The sequence below is a fragment of the Oryzias melastigma genome, linkage group LG16 (assembly GCF_002922805.2).
Source record: "Oryzias melastigma strain HK-1 linkage group LG16, ASM292280v2, whole genome shotgun sequence".
NCBI lineage: Eukaryota > Metazoa > Chordata > Actinopteri > Beloniformes > Adrianichthyidae > Oryzias > Oryzias melastigma.
The window spans coordinates 27,840,352-27,857,961 of NC_050527.1; the positions used below are offsets into that span (position 1 = coordinate 27,840,352).

General features: G+C 40.4%; 1 protein-coding gene and 1 long non-coding RNA gene across 2 annotated transcripts in view; one reads left to right on the plus strand and one right to left on the minus strand.

The window, feature by feature from the left end:
- agmo (alkylglycerol monooxygenase) overlaps window positions 1–17,610 on the minus strand; it is a 70,502-nt gene that overhangs the window by 40,265 nt on the left and 12,627 nt on the right. Inside the window, exons 3-4 of the mRNA XM_024258605.2 lie at window positions 16,120–16,271; window positions 373–476 (exon numbers count right to left, since the gene is read on the minus strand). Of these exons, the coding sequence (XP_024114373.1) occupies window positions 373–476; window positions 16,120–16,271 (256 nt within the window). The remainder of the gene's footprint in view (window positions 1–372; window positions 477–16,119; window positions 16,272–17,610) is intronic.
- Window positions 5,156–9,782, plus strand: LOC118599797. The gene is made up of 2 exons (XR_004949304.1): window positions 5,156–5,272; window positions 8,514–9,782. It is a non-coding gene; the product is annotated as an uncharacterized LOC118599797 (long non-coding RNA).

Below are 17,610 nucleotides of genomic sequence, written 5' to 3' on the forward strand. Positions count from 1 at the left end.
CTAAAACTTTAATCATGTTTTTACCAAAGATTTATAATGATTTGAGTTTTTCTGATCTTTTCTTTTTTGCTTTAATCAGTTTGGACTTTGAAATCAATGTGTTTTTATGAACAGAAGCTTCAGCAGAACCGGGTTCTGTAGTGGAGTCTTCGTGATGGCAGAGACTCAAACAAACGCTGATCACTGCGTTCAACAGCATGACTCACTAATGGGTTTTTAATGGCCGTTGGACGACATGGCGTCCCGCGGCACGCAACAGCGAATCCAAGCGGCTCGCTCGTCTCCGTTTGTTTGCACTTGTTTGTGGCTCTGAACCATTAATCAGCTTCTTTAATTAGCCGGAGCTGCAGTTTAAGGGGGCGGAGAGTTTACCCATGAGGCGAACTGCTGGGTGGCGGACTGTCGGAGGGCCGTGGTCAGATTGTAGTACTCTGAACTGTGGTGGACCTGATGGGCGGCCCAAAGGACGGCCACTTCTGCAGAGAGAGAGAAAGCAGCGAATCAGAACACTTAGAGGAGAAAAATGCACCTTTTCTGAGCTTATTTTAACCACTTCAACAATTTGGATCAAACTTTTCTTTGGATTCAGTTTTGAAACCCTCCCAGGTGGCGTTTTAATCACTGCAACTGAAATTAAAAATCGTTTTTCTTCCACAAATGTGCAAAACGGTTCCAAGAAAAAAGATTTGTAATTCCAGTTTCTACGACTCAACCCCTAATGCCTGTTGTCTCAAATATGCGACAAACCAAATTAGCTATAAAATTAGATAAATGTAGCATTTCCTTAAAAGAAAATACACCACTAAGCATTTTTGTTCATAGCTGTGAATAAATTCAGGCATTAAGGGTTTAAATAAATTCTAATGGAGAAACTAACCATTTGAGGCTCCACCCACAAAAGCAATCACCCCTCCAAACCAACGGTTTGCCTCCCTATCTACCACCAACTCCTCTTCCTTCTTCTTTTCTCCTCTCCCAGCTTGTCTTTGGGCGTAACTTTGTTCTGCATTTGCAGCTGTAGCAGGAATTTTCCCACGGGATTAAAAAAAAAAAAAGTCCATCTGTCTTTCCAAAAAGAGGCTTTTCGTATCTCCAGGAAATGTCCGTTTCACTCTATAGATGCTGAATTCTTTTAGGATTCTGACACTTTGGAGGATTTTCTGCTTATGATCTTAAAACTAAATTAAATTCCAATTAGGTCCTAAAAATAAATATTGGGCGTATATTCGTCCACTTGATTGATTGGATCTCAGTTCTGATGCAGAACCCAAATATTCTTGAGGTCATGAGTAGTTTAGGACAGACAGAAGACATCAGGGTTCCACAAATCCAGACTACAAATCCCCGAACCACTGTTTTAGTCAGTCAAACTCTTGAAGGTTCTCCACTGGTCCTCACCGAGTCCCGAACACATAAATGTCTTCAAAGCTCTTTTGTGTTCCTCATCTGTTCCTGAAGTTCTTTAGGTGATTGCATTGAGTGTCTTTCAGAGTTTTTACTTCATTCTACTGATGGCTCTGAGTTTTATTTCAGCTGAATCTTTCTTTAAATGCTTCAGAGACGATAAAGTGCTGAAACATTGATGCAGTTTCTGCTAGAACTTCTCTGACTGAACTGATGTTTTCACTGGAGAACGTCAGATCATCAGATCTCATCTGCAGAGTGGACGGCCCCCCCCGCCTGCAGACTGGAAGACAACTGCAGGAGACCTGGCCTCTTCCCTGAATTTCTGTGCAGCCGGCCGTCATAAAACCAAACGTCTCCTCTCCGCTGCACCTGAACAAACACGCCGCTGAAAAGCAAAGGTGAGCCGTCCCCCCTCGGTTGTCTGGAGAAGGTTTGTGTGGCAGTGAAGCCTCTTAAAGTTAGGAAGGCTACATTTTATTTATTGGTTTTGTCCAAGAACGCGTCTGAGTGTGAGAGGGACGCGTGGGGAGAGACTTACTGCATCTACAGCAGCAGAGAAAACATGAAAATCACTGCAATGCTTCCGCTGGGAGCCGTGGGGGATTCAGAGATGAATTGTCCCGCTATGGGACGCACCGGGAGGATAATCCAGCCTTTGTTTTCTTCCAGCGGCCTGAGGCCTTTTTTTTTTCTCCTTCTCGCAGAAGTCATGCTCGGCAGAGTCCAGGATGAAGGGCCTTCAAGATTGATGCTTGTTGTCACTGATAGGAAGTCCGAACTGCTAAGCTCCACTGCAAGCCCATGTCCTCATCTCTGGGCTCGGCAGGACATCGCATAGTTTGGCAGGGGCTATTCAGGAGGGAAGTCCCGTTAATGGTGAGAACCAATGCCACAGAGCGCGCATTCCCAGCAAGAACACAAAAATGCTGAAGACGGCGCTTCCAGAGGGTCTCCAGTGAGCTCTAACTCAGGATTTCTCAGGAATAAAAAGGATGAGTGCACGCTGATCACGGGACGGACATCTGTAGCACCACGCCTACGCTAAACGGGATTCTGACTTTGAAAAAAACGTCTGCAAGTCCTTGGACCTTTGAAATCAAACCCTGAAAACGGGAGGACGCTGCAGCACAGCCGTTAGCACACAGAGCAGGTCAGCATTTATCAGCTTTAATGTTTTCATGTGAAAGAACTTGAGCGCTGATCCAAAATGATTGATTGAAGGACAGAAGTTTGTTCGACCAAACCAGCAATGTTCCATAAATACGCAGCTGGATGGGAGAGTTCTGTTGACTCCGCCCACCTGCCAATCAAAAAACCTGCCCCAATAGAAGATGGATTTAAGCTTCTCTTAATCAGAATGGATCCGATATGAAAGAAATTATAAGAATAAAAGAATTCAAGCAAAAAATAACAATGTTTTTGAAACCAGGTGGAACTTGTGTTTGTTTTTAGTTAAACTTTATACCAGGGGTCAGTAAACGCTTGTTTTATGAACTGCTATTTTTATTGTTATTTTTATTGAGTGTTTGTGTGTGTTTTGCTGCCAGACACCTGCATTTCTGCCTTGAGAGATTAATAAAGTTTTTATCTATCTGAAACGTACCTCCAGTCGGTTAAGTAATGTGGTCATTCTTAGGTGGCGTCGTTTATGACAGAGGATTATGGGATATCGACTGTTGGATTATCAATCAAAAGAGTTCATGCTTATTCCCAATGACGAAATCGCAAGATCATTTCTTCTAAATTGACTTCAAGTACAGATGTCATCGGGTCCTAAAAATATTTGAAATCATCCATCCATGCACCAAAACATCCATCAACCATCCATTATCCATCACCCATCCATCCATCCATCCATCCATCCACCAAAACATCCATCCATTATCCATCATCCATCTGAACATCCATCCACCTAAACATCCATCCATCTAAACATCCATCCATCCACCTAAACATCCATCCATTATCCATCATCCATTCATCCACCTAAACATCCATCCATTATCCATCATCCATTCATCCATCCATCTGAACATCCATCCACCAAAACATCCATCCATCCATCCATCATCCATTCATCCATCTGAACATCCATCCACCTAAACATCCATCCATTATCCATCATCCATTCATCCATCCATCATCCATCCATCCACCTAAACATCCATCCACCATCCATCCAACCATAGTCAAATTTTTGGTTAGCCAAGTTTCTTCAGGAGAAAATAATCCAGAATATGAGTTCAAATAAATGCATTTTCCATCAAACAGTTCATAGTGACATCATAAAAACCTCAACAAAAACTCTTTTGTTTTTCAGTGAGAAACTTTAACTTTTTTTTTTAATTTACAAACAATTTTTTTATTATTATTATGAAAGATAATTGGTGTTATTCAAAACTTGACCTAAAACACTTTAAACTGTTCAACATTTTAATGAATGAGAACAAAATGTAACATGTTTTTCTATGGGTATGCTGCGGGTGACTGGTGGTAGTGAACACGTAAACAACACGTGAGGGGCAGGTTGGGGAGATTCATTCATGTCGTAGAGATCTTGAATTTTTTGACCCCCCAAATCAGGAGGACTGCGTGAGGACACCTTACTACCTTACTGGCATTAGAACACCGTTCAACAACCTGTACGTCATAAATGAGTGTAACCTCCTTACGAATACTTCACGATACACTTGAAACACCACAATGGTACGTTCCACTTTCATGATGCACTCCCCTAAAGATGCAGCTGCTCCTCTATGTCTACGGACCGGACAACCCAAAAACCTGCAGAACCTGTGTGGGTAGATGAGACTTAAACTGTGTTTTTGTTAGTTAATGATTCAATTATCATTTGCTGCATTGAAGTAGACATATTGTCTACATTAGATGTTTGCCGTTTTGTTGTGGAGCTTTAATCTCACAGTGGACAAACACATCAGCAGCGATTTGTTTGCGTTTCCAGATGGAATAAACTCAGACGGGCTTTAAAAGCTGAGAGTCCGTACAGAACAAACAGACCATCATCTGCAGCAGTGTGATCTGTGATTGGACCTCTTTATGGCCACTTTAGAAAAAACACAGTAAAGTGACACTGACTGCAGTAAAACATCATGAAGCCAAAAAAACTGCAGGAAGTTTCCCATAAATCAAGATTCATGGGAGAAGTCAGCAGAGATGTTTGAGTTGTTTTGGTCCTTTTTGTCTTTTTTAAACTATTATAAAAGAACTGGATCATTTTAACCCTTTAACACCAGAGCTGCAGTGTTTATGCTCTTTGATTGATTGTGATTTCTTAATTGAGAGCCGCTTTTCTCCTTCAAAATCTACTGGAATTATCACGTTAACGGTTGCAGTAAAATGGTGCAACACAGCTGACCTGATTAACGGTGTTATGTAACATGTCAAAGGTCACCATCAGACATGCTCGGTTAGACTTTGACTGTTTATACCCACTCGGCCGTGTCAGAAGTGATGCTTATGTAACGTATAAACTCCAGAACGCCACCAGACAAAATCCTTTCAGATCTAACTTCACCCAAACCTCCACAGGGCTCCGACTGCTACGGTGGAGGTGTGGTACCCCCCTCTGTGAGTGGTGGGGCGGCCCGTCTGTCCCAGCCTGTGAACAGGCCCTCCACTGTTTGGATTGGAGGCTGTCGGAGAGTTCGCCAACCCAAACACCCAGCGCTGGACTTGGTGGGACGGTCCACCAAGCCGGCTGCCATATTTCAGGGTTTCCACACAGCGCCGTCCCTCTAACCTAAACACACTCGGCCGTCGTCAGGCTCACTTACAGATATGATAAACACAGTTTGGAGGCGGGAGCAGCCGAGGAGCGAAAACGCTTCATTCTCCTTTGAAGAGGGTATCGCTCCATCATTTATCATCTTAAAAACCTTGAGTATTCTTTGTTTATAATTTTAGTTTGGAAAATACTTTTACATGAAGGACTTTGAGCCACATCAGCCGGAAAAGTGCTCTACAAATAAAATTTGGTTTGATTTGATTCAATTAAGGCCGACTTTCCACCAAAGAGCTGTCGAGCTGCACCTTACGGATCTGTTCATATCTGTTGGTTAAGTTGCCATTTGTACTGTATAAACAATATAAACAACCAATTAAAAAATAAATAGCTTATGAAGCATATTCGATGCCTTTCCTTGAAAACTTGACAATGTCCATGCTGACCAACGTGAGAAAAAATAGATACAATCAAAAATAATAAAAAACAATAATTTAGAAACTTTTACCAGTTCAAAATAATAAAGACTTCTTAAATCAGGAGTGTCAAACTCAATCGCACAAGAGGCCAAAATCCAAAACACACCTGAGGTCGCGAGCTGAACAGGATAAACATTTATTTAACACTCTGAAACTACATTTTTAAAACTTTAAAACCATAATTTTTTAACAAAATTATGAACTAGATATACAGTAGTGTGAATGCTGGAAGCTGAATTTGGCCGCTGAAGATGCTGAAATTGATAGTTAAAAATGCTGAAGCTGAAAGCCAGCTAAAATATTAAAAAACTAAAAAAAATAAATGAATAAATAACAACTTAGGTTAGCCAAAACAGCTAGCATGTCGCTGAAATATTAGCTAAACTTAAAAATATCCTAAAAAATCTTCCATAAAAAAAGTCAGATACAAGCGTAAGTTAAAATCGGGTCATTAATAACAATAAAATAAAATGATCTGGAGAGCCAGATAGAATTACCCGGAGGGCCGGATCCGGCCCTCGGGCCTTGACTTTGACAAAAGTGTCGTAACCCTTCCGCTCTCCTCGGCTTGTTTACATTAAAAGTGGGGTCATCTGGACCCCACAAGACATTGATTTTTGACTTTCACTAATGTCCATGACAGACATAAAATCCTGTGAACCTTTGTCCACATTTGTCCACATCTGTCCACATTTGTCCACATTTGTCATGAAGGAATCACATCAACATGTGGGCGGAGTCATCTGGACCCCAAAGAGAGGAGAAGGACTGACCCTTAAAGTAAACAGTTTCTGTATATTTTTTTTTTAAATAAATTATGTTTTACTCTATAAACAACTTCTAATACCCTAACATTAAACAATGTCCTTTAATTTTAAACCTTTGGTCAAAATAAAGAATTACTTGATTCACAATATCCTGCTTTGTTTACTATTTTAATAGCTTTTTTTATAATTTAACCAAAGATTCTATGATAGTTTTTCCTGCATTTCCCCAAATGTCTGTACATATGAACAATACAGAATAACCAATGAACAATAAATAAAATACAAACTCTTTTTGTTTAAAACATCCCTGATTTTAAACAGAATACCAATAGATCTAGAAACTTTGTGTTTTATGTAATTTATATGAGATTTCCAAGATAATTTATCATCAATTATTACTCCTAAAAACTTAACTTTTATAACACATTGGATTTCTGCACCAGTTAAATATAATTTAAAATTTTCAACCTCTTTATTACTAGAAAAAAACATACATTTAGTTTGTTTTCATTTAGAGATAACTTGTTATAATCAAACAATTTCTTAATCAAATTGAATTCTTGTTCAACAACATTCAGCAACTGATCAATATTTTGTCCTGAACAAAACATATTGTTATCATCAGCAAACATAATGACTCTCAAATGTAAAAAAATATCTGAAATGTGACCACATTTTTAGTGTTTGTGTAGAAGCCCTTAGTAAACGTCTGCTGGCGGTAAAAGCCAGACAGCGAGGTCACCGAGGTCACCACACAAAAGCAAACAGCTGGTGATAAAACGTTAGCCAACACGTACAGACCGCGTGGCCAACTTGTTTATTTACCACCTTTTTAGACTCACACAGGCTACTGTAAGGCAATGGCTGACATTTGTTCTGGCGTTTCTGAGATTTGTTAGAATAACTGGAGTTCTTTAACATTCCTCAGGAACCGTGGGTACTCCTACTGATCTGCTCCACCTCCCTGAAGAACCACAAATTCACTGATGACCACACTTTCAGTAGTAACTTCAAAACTTTGGAACAACCTCCTGAAATACGTCTGCTTTGCTGTCTAATTTTAAGTCTTCTCCTAAACGTTTTTCATTTACTCACCTGATATTCATCTCATATTTGATTTTAACACCATCACCAATACGTTTTTCATTCTACATAACCGTGCATCTCTTGGGTTTTGCAGAAATTGTTACAGTGCTTTATAAATAAAGTTTAATTTGGTTAATCTGGACTGGAGTGAGAGTGAAAACTGGAGGTCCCAGAGCTGAACCCTGAGGAACAACAGGACAGGAGACTCTCGGGTTTAAGAACTGAGGACTGAACATCTCATCCACACTCCAGCCTATTGAGAGGATTTCATAGTTTCGCCGTCTTACTTTCACTGAGCGGAAAGTAAGACGGCGCGGCGCTTCTTCTTCTGCTTTGGGGTTAGTAGCAAATACTGATACACACATCTACAGCGCCCTCTAGCTGTTGTTGGTTTAAGAAAAAAAATAATTAATAAAAAAAACCACATAAGTCGCACCTGCTTCACACTGGATGCAGAAGAGCTGTTAAGCAGTGTGGGCGGAGTGAGCACACAACCACCAGTTCACAACAGACGCCCATCTTTACATGATGGTCGACAGGTGCTTCTGCTCCCCGACCCCACCCCCGCTCCGTTCACTTTTACTGATGTCTGTGTATATCAGTAAAATATATATATATATATATATATATAATAAACCAGATTTTTCTGTGTGTCTTGGTGTAACTTCCTGCCAGAATTGACGCGTATCGCGCGTGGCTCGCGCACAAAATAGACCAGACAGCGAAACGAACAAGGGCGCCAAATGGAGGCGGTCTCCGTTCCAGCTTGTGTGAACCAGGCGTTGTACTCCAAAAAATGCAGTAGAAAGAAAAATCTTGAATAATTCATACTAATAATTTAGTGGATCAAGGAAATGTAAAGAAAAATCCTAAAAAAAACTGTTAGAAAACTAAAAAAAAAAAACCTTTTTAAACTAATCAAACCAATGAATTAGTTTAATAACAGTTTGATCTGTTTCATTAAAGTGTTTTATATAATAGTACATTATTTTAAATATTGTTTTTTCTAATGTACTTCCATCATTTATGCAGGAGTGTCCTCATCATCCGTTCTTCCATCGGTGCTCAGAGTCCAGGAGGGCGGACGGCGTCTCTCCTCCCATCAGCCCGTCTGTTCTTCGTGGTCGTCACGGCGATGAGGTTCCTTTCCTCTGTTTCAGCAGCTTACAGCAGGTGTGGGACCTGCAGATGCCCGCTGATGTTGTCTTTGCCCCCCTGAGGTTCTCACTCCTCTGCTGTGGCGGGACAGCCCCCCCACATCCTGACCGCGCCACACCGCCAGCAAACCGAGCGGGGGCCTGGATTCCTCCGTCAGGCGTGCAACCTGCACCCATCCAGGAACTCGCCGTCAACGGGGGGAAGATTTATGAAGAGCTGCTCCCTGGGGGGGTCAGTCTCCTGCAGCTCCTTTTCAAACAATAACCTCCACATCGGCGCGACTCCTCAGGGACGCGGAGCACATCTGTTTGTCCGAGCAGCTGCTGCTCCTCCGCAGGCCGGAGCGGCGAGGAAGGGCGTCGACCCGGCAGCCACGGCCCAGTAAAAACACCCCCCCGACACGCTCAGGAAGCGGGGGTCCACCCTTATCTCAACCTTTCACAGTGTGGTTTCCACGGAGGTCTGAACGCAGACCGAGCGGGCTGGAGAGGTCACGAACCGCCAAAAATAAACCCGACCAGCAGACAATCGCATGAGGTCAGAGGTCGAAAGGTTCTGCTCCTCCGTTATCACTTTTGGACAGAGCACGAGTCTGTCTCTGTCGGCGCCCAACAAGGTGGACTTTACAGCATCAGTGGTTTCAGAGTTTGGATCCCCGATGCTGGTCGATCTCTGTCTTTACTTCCTGCTTCCTCAGGAGAACTTCCTGTATCATCCAATGGACTCATCTACTGATTTGATGTTTTACATTTAAAATGTTTTCTTTTTCTTTTAGAAATTGTTGCTAATTTGAGGTATTTTTGTTTGTTTTTGCAGCACTTGTTAGAGATCAAATACATTTAAATGTTTTATTTAGCCTTGAATTTGATTAGAAACCTTGTTGGAGAAGAGGCGGAGCCAAGCACTGATCAAAAAGTGACCTCTGTTCGAGATGAAGGATCTTCTGTTGAATGACCCCCGCTGGGCTACTGTCATATTGTTCCCAAATTCATTCATTTTTACTTTATTAATTATTTGTTGCAGTTTATTATTTTTACTTAATTGTTAAAATTGGAAGAACATTTGATCAATTTGTTATGTTTTTTGTTTTCTAAATGAAATGGCTTCCCTATTAGTTACTTTATTAAAAACAGCTGCATTGTTTCTTGTGATGCTTTTCTTCAGATTTTAACGTTTAGTTAATTCATCGGTTTAACCCAAACTTTGTTCATTTGTCCTAAAAATTTTAAATTTCTTCATTTTCTCTGGCGAGTCGACCGGCTTACACTGAAAACATCCCTTCTGCCAGAAAACACAAACCCGACCTCAAAAATGTTCACTTTTACTTTACTAATTCCAGCTTTTACCTTTCTCTCAAATTATTTCACTGTGCGGATGTAATGACAGCATTTCTGAGGGAGCCGGGCTGCTGGAAGCGAAGGCCGCGCAGCAGCGAATGCGGTGAGACGACGGCAGCGTTGCTGCATTACCTCACGTATAATCAGCGCTCCGACAGCTGACTGGCTGATTAATGGCTTCTCGCCGGCTGCCGTGCCTGGATTTAGACGCCGCTCAGGAGCAGAGCTGCTATTAGTGGCGCTCGCCATCTGAGGTCAGAATAAACAGAATCAACGGGGCTGTCAACAACGGAGAGGAGGCCGCCTCCCGCTCAGCCAGAACCACGTGGTCCCGGCCCGGATCTAAATAGAAGCGCTCGGAGAAAGAGGAGCCGAACCCAACTGTTGCTGATGGTTCATTTTAAATAAAGCTTCAACTCAAAACTCTGAGGAATATGTAAACAAACACCAAAAAAATCAACCGTTAACGCGATAACACCAGCAGATTTTCAAGGAGAAAAGCGGCGTGAGCAATTAACAGTAAAAAACATTAGAAGTGCGGCATTTTCTGCAATAACGCTAGTTTAAATGCTCTTGCTGTATGTGGTCACTGAAGATGCTGAAGAAGTTTACTGTAATTACCGAAGGGATTTGCTGAAAATGCTAAAGCTATTTGCATAATGCTAAAGTTGCTAAAAGACTTAAACTTGCAGAAATTGCAGAAAGTGCTCAAAGAATTTAAAAATTTTTTTGATTAAATTGGAAAAAATGTAAAATGCATGAAAGGCAAGAATTAGCCCAAAACCCCAGTAGATGTAACATTAGTCAGAAAAGTTAGCATGTTGCTAAAATATTATCTTAACTCAGAATCGGCCCCAAAATTCCTCAGTAGTTGCCAAATTAGCCAAAAACGTTAGCACGATGCTTAAATAATAACTTAATTTCAAATTTGCCCAAAAAATGTTAGTAAAGACCAAAATAGCCCAAAAAGCTAACGTGTGCTAAAATATCAGCCTAACTCCAGATGATAAATTAGCCAAAAACGTAGCATGGTGCTAAAATATTAGCTAAATTCAAAATTAGCCTTTAAAACCTCAGTAGCATGAATGTCCTTAACATGCTGAACGTTTTGATACCAAACATGCATAATTTGCAGGAAGTGGACAAATATTTGAGGAATTACACAAAAGAAAAAACTGAAAAATGTGCGTACTATTTACATAATTGCGTACAATTTCAAAAATTGCATAAGAGCATGAATGTCCTGAACATGCTGGATATATTTAATTGCATAAATTAGAAAATTTTTCATTCATTTTCAATAGTGGCTTACATTTTTTTTTTTTGCATTAAATCTTACAAATCGTAATGAATACCAAAAGTACACGCAGGAATCTCAAGTTTAATGTTTTGATAACAAGATTGCTTACATTGCTGAAAGTATGATTGAGGTTTTGCGAATCAATAAAAATACGAAAGGATAAATAAGGAACAATAACTAGAAAAGTTGCGTAACCTGCGATAATGTTAGTGTGAATTCTTTTCGCTGAAAGTAGTTGCTAAAGATGCTGAAGCTTTCTGAAAATGGCAACACAATTGACTAACTGCTGCAGGGATTTACTGAAAATGCAAAAGGTATTTGCAAAATGTTCAATTTCCTAAAAGACAGGAGATGTTCTTAAAGAACTATGAAAGAGCGCTGAAGTTGACCTTCATTTCGGAAAAAATTTGTAGTAAAATCCCTGATACATGCCAATTTTGCAAAAATATTTAACATTTTGCTAAAATACTACTTAAACTCCAATTTAGCCTAAAAAACCTTATTAGATGCCAAATTAGCCCAAAAAAAGCTAGCTCATTGCTAAAATACTAGTGAAACCTCAAAATAGCCCAAAATTCATCAGTAAACTAAATTAGTCAAAAACATTAGCCTGTTGCTAAAAAAGATGCTAAACACTAAATTAGTATAAAAAACCTCAGAAAATAACAATTTTGCCAAAAATGTTAGCATGTTTCTAAAATATAAGCTAAACACTAAATTAAACTAAAACCCCCAGAAAAAAAAATAGTGAAAACCCTTAATATTTTGCTAAAATACTAGCTAAACTCCAAACTGGAAAAAAAACTCAGTAGATGCCAAATTAGCAAAAAAGCTAACACATTGCTTAAATATTAGCTAAACTCCAAAATAGCCCAAAATTCCTCAGTAAACTAAATTAGTCAGAAACTTTAGCATGTTGCTAAAATAGAAGCTAAACTCTAAATTAGCCTATAAAACATCAGTAGCCAAAACACGTTAGCATGTTGCTAAAATATTAGCTATACTCCCATTTTTTTGAATTACTATAAAAATGAAAACATAGACCATGAATATATTTAAAAGCGTGTTACTAATCTACTTAAAATTTTGACATTTGAAGACGTTTTCATAAATTAGTCAGTGTTTCAGAAACTGAACGAGCTGAACTTTTTCTCCACCGAGTGTTGAAATCACTGAAAGTATGATTGAGTTTTTACGTGCCAAAAAAGTACAAAAATGCTCACTAAGCAATCACACAATCATAGCAAATCACAGAACATAAACAGTGGCGCTCCGGCGTTAAAGGGTTAAACTGTTGCTATCTCAGATCCTGGAGCAGCTTCGTCTCCTCGCTGGAGATGTCATCGGCGAGCGCCGCTGCCAAGAACTTTCCGCTTAATTGTGCCGGAGCTGTCTTTTCATGTAGGAATAATGAGAAGGAAACTATGAAAACGGCCATAAAAGCGGTTCAACTGAAAATGGCATTTTATGCTGAGGTAATGCCGCCTCATATTTCCCCAGCAGAAAATCATTTGCTGCCTCTTCTTGGACGTTTATGCTCTAATCTTTCCCTCACTGCTAATAAGAAGATTTATTGCTCTATTATTGTGAAGAAAAATAAAAGTCCAGACCGAGCGTTCCTTCTGTTCGGAGGACTAAAGCATCCCTCACATCCGTCCCGAGTAAGAGGAGAAGACTGTGGTGGAGTCCAGCATGGGGGGGTCGGATATCCACATTGAGACTGCTCAGCTTCTACACCACGACCCCACAATGTTCCACCGAGCCGGGAGAGGAGGAAATGGAAAGTTCTGTCCGACGTGAAGCAAACCGAGCTCCGTTAACCTGAACGCCGAGGCGGAGCTTAGGGGAAAACAGCTTCCTCGGCCCGCCGGACGTTTCTCAGACGAACCCAACAGAAAAGTTTGGCCACTTTGTACAGAAATGATCCGACTGAAGGTTTTACGTCGTCTATTTTAGCTAATAATGCAAAAACAACAGTAAAAATAGGACAAAAGGACATTCCAAACCATCATCCTCTGACTGACCGGAGCAGGTATTTACTGGACGTTTGTGGGTCTGAGCATGTTCAGCTGTGGCACTAATGAGTAACTGCAGCAAAGCTTTGATCTTCTCCTGCATTATGATTTATGATGTGAGGCTTAAGTTTAGATCAAAAATGGAACCAATCACTTTTAGTTTTACTTCAATCTTACATATTAACACAACAATCACACAGTTTAACCCTTAAACGCAGCTGTAGCTCCAGAGTCGGCCTTCTTTGAGTTTCCGTAACTTTTCAACCGTCTAAACCAGGTAAACTTTCTCCTGTGAGGGCCACAGAACTGTTTTCTTCTCTGATGAGGCGTCGGGGTCGGTTTGTAGGCCAACAGAAAAAGTCCAACAATCACAGCCTAAACGTAAAGATTTATGGTTTTTCAAAAAGCCCCACAAAGCCAAAATGTAAATAATTTCTGTAATCTTCACAGAAAAAAATAATACTAAAACATTTCAATAACTAGATATATAGCATTACCTGCTATAGATGAATAGCTGAAGATGCTTAAACTGATAGCTAAAAACACTGAAGCTGATAGCTAGCTAAAATATTAGCGAAGTGCCAAATTAGCCAAAAAAACTCAAAAAATTCTAAATTTGCCAAAACAGCTAGCATGCAGCTGAAAAATTAGCAAAAAGCTAAATTACCCTAAAAACTGGAAAGATGTCTAATTTATCCAAAACAGTTTGGGGGGGCGGGGCCAGATGTGGAGGAGGGCCGGATCCGGCCCGCGGGCCGTAGTTTGGGGACTCCTGGTCTAAACCAGGTGTCTGGATTTAGGGCTTCTTATTGGCTGAAACACCTGATCCAGGTAATCAGCAGATGACACAGGATTTCTGGATAACCTGCAGGAGGCCGGGCCTTGAGGCCAGGATTTGGACACAACAGAAATCCTCCGATTCTGATGCAGAGAAAAGCCGGTTTGGGACGAAAAGCTACACATTACGTTAGCATACCATTTAGCATAATGTCTGGCATAGTGGGACAAAGACGGTTTTCTCCACTTCAGGATCCGTTGGAATTCTGTTAATTGGAGTTTAAAGTCTTCCTATGACCATTTTTTATTTAAAAAAACATTCCCAGTAGTGTTTTAATTATGACGTTTTTAACCAAAATCCCACAACCTAAGTGTCTTAAAAAGCCATTTTTCATGATGATCTGAAGCCTCTGTTTCCAAACAGAAGCAGACCACCTGAAAGGATGATACGGTTCAAATAGAAGCTGGTTTGGAGGCGGAGCTAACTGATGTGAGCGCCGACCAGGAAGGAAACAAAAAGCACAAAGAAGAAAATCGAGTCTTGTTACAGTTGGACTAATGAACATCGACGAGCGTCTTTACCTGCTGACTTGTCCTCACTTTTCTCCTGTTTAGGCAAAATATATAAAAAATGCTGATCACTGAATTAGCACTTATTTAATTTAGATTAGTTACATGTGTAAATTAATATCTGAGGTTCACGTAGATGATAAACTCTGTAGTTTTTACATTCTGTTGACCTGAAGACGTCTTGTTTGATCAACTCTACCTCCAGAATGAACTGATTTGATATGCAAAGGAGAACTTTGGTAAAAAGTTTGATCTTTCAAGAGTTATAAGCACATATTATCTTATGCTGCACAACATTAGTTACTAGCTGCTCAGAGATTATCATGTTTGGCACAGAGCAGCTTTTATTTTGAAAATAAGCTTTAAAAAAATCCCATTTTGAGAGATGCTAGGTTCTTTTTATGTTTTTGCTTTTGTTTGTGCCAAAAAAAAAAATCGACAAAGTTCATATTTATTATTAAAAAAAAGAAGGTCATGGATGCAAATCCAAATTTCTTAAAGGCTAAAGTGAGACTATGCGGCTGCACAGTAGAAAAATAGCCCAAATGGCTCTTTTACTGTTAAAGGTTGCTGACTCCTCATCTAGACTAAACTTTGCTGATTTTTTCAAACCAAACTAGTGTGAACCAAACAGGCCAGTGTGAAAGCTGTCAAACATGCATCAGTTTTGCAGCTGAACTCCACATGAGTCTGTATTTGAGTGAGAAATTTAAAAGACAAACTAAAAATTGAAACAGAAAAGCAGAGCTTTTACTTTGAAATTAAAGCTTTTTTAAAAGTCATGAGTTTTTTTTAAATAACAGTGGAATCAAAGTGAAGGTAAAAATGTCCGACTGCATTCCTCAGTGATGTTCTCACCTCTAAAGTGTGCCGGCTGCTCCTGCTGAGCTGGGCTTATATAAGCACAGCTTCTGTTGAGTCAGATTCTAACATCAACACAGCGGACTGGACTTTACTCCAGAACCATACAGGCTGGGGGGGGTGACCCAAATAAACCTCTCTGCACCTGAGAAGATGCATCTCGGAGATGATCCTTTCTACCAGCCTCTCCTCAGTCAGAGATGCTGCAGCTCTGGTGTGTAGCGGCGTTGCTGTGGCAGCGGCGAGCGCAGACCACAGCCCGCCCGCCGCCGCAGAGCGAGGCCCCTCACATCTGCGCAGCTCCAAAGCAGCTGGATGTAACTCAAAAATAATTGCTTCCTCTGCAGTGTCCAGGAAAACATGATGTGAGTGCCATGTTCACAGCTCCGCCCAGCAGGGACGGAAACTAAATCAACATTTCAGAGTCATTTATCATCGGCTGACTTTGTAGTCTCTGTTTGTTCGTCAGCAGCATGAAGAAGGCTGGTGTGATCAGGCGGGTGGGTGGCTGGTTTTGGCTGCAGACATGGTCATTGAAAAAAAGGACCAATCGTCTCCTTGGCTTATTTAAATGTTCAAAGATAAGAGAGTTTAGAACAAAGTTTAGAACTCATTGGTACCGTGAGCGAAGCGGTGGACCCAGTAGTAGCCAAAGTCGACGCCGATCAGGGTGAACCACCAGGTCCAGGCGGAGTCCCAGGGCAGCTCCAGCAGGCGGAAATGCTCCCAGACGTACATGTAGGCGGACAGCTCGCAGCCTCTCAGCAGCAGCCTGAGGAACGCAGACGGGGAACACACTTTTACCCACGACCCTCCCTGTTCTGTCACCATAGAAACAGACCCTCGATCTCCGTCATCTCCACACCTAACGTTTGGGATTTGACCTTTGACTGTATCTGAGAAACGGTTTACTTTAGGATCCAATCACATAAGTCGCCATGTTGGAGCCAGACATCGTCGGGAAGCAGCGATTGATCCGACTCTATGGAAACCACTCTGGCCAATCAGGAGTGAGCTTGTAGGAAGGCCACACCCCTACCATTACACAATCTGTCAAACCTATTGAACGTTGGGTCAGAAGGCTCCACCTACTTTTTTTGAGGTATCTGATTGGTCAGTTTATAACTTCAATAACTTAAACTATGTTAAAAAGACTTCGGAGCCAGAATGTTTATTCTGACCAATTAAAATGAGTGATTAAAGAATGTTTATTTCTCTACTGAAGTCTGTGGGATTTTGGCTTCTTTGAGTTACTTCCTGTTTGAACGCCAGGGGGCGGGGCCTAATCAGTCCAATTTCCAGATGCAGTCAATGGTTTTGACACCAATTTAAAAGAAAATAGATTATGGAGTCAAATCAGGACCAGCTTAAAGTGAATAAAAAAAAGATTAGAAATAAAAGAAAAAGAAAAAGAAAATTTGAAAATACATATTAAAAACTTGAAAGAATTATTGAAACTTTGAAAAAAAGGAATTGAGCATTTTAAAAAATAATGTTGAAAACTTGAGAGAAATATGAAAAAAATGTGTTGAACTTGAATTAAAAAAAGAAAAACTAAAACTATTACCAATAAAAAATGAATGTGTATTTGTACTTTTTCCTTTTTTTCTGTTTTTCCCTGTTTGCTTTTAGCTTTGTTTTCAGTTTCAATTCAGAGTTTTCGAGTTTCCCTGCAGAGCTGATACATATATACAAATACAAATATATACAATTCCAATAAAATACTCAAACAGAGAAAAGAAAGATAAAATCCATAGTAGATAGTCTTGAAACTGGTCCGATTGTCAAATTAAAGCCTTGTTTCCACTGAACGGTTCGGTCCAGTTAATTCTGGTGAGCGGTTCCACTCAGTTAAGCCTCGCTTCCATTTGGGGGGTTTGTTTTGGTGTAGACCGCTAGCGTGTCGTTAAGTCACTGTAGTGCGACGACTAGCAAAGCAACAACAATGGAGGTCATCCAGCAGTTCGTCTTTTTCTCGCTTTACTTTGTGTACATCACGTAGAGCAGGAATTTAATGTTTGAAAAAGTTAGCGGCGGTAAAGAAGAATACTGCCACAAAGAGGAATCGCTAGTTTAGCGCTGTATTGGTGTTTTTTAATGTTTTCATCACT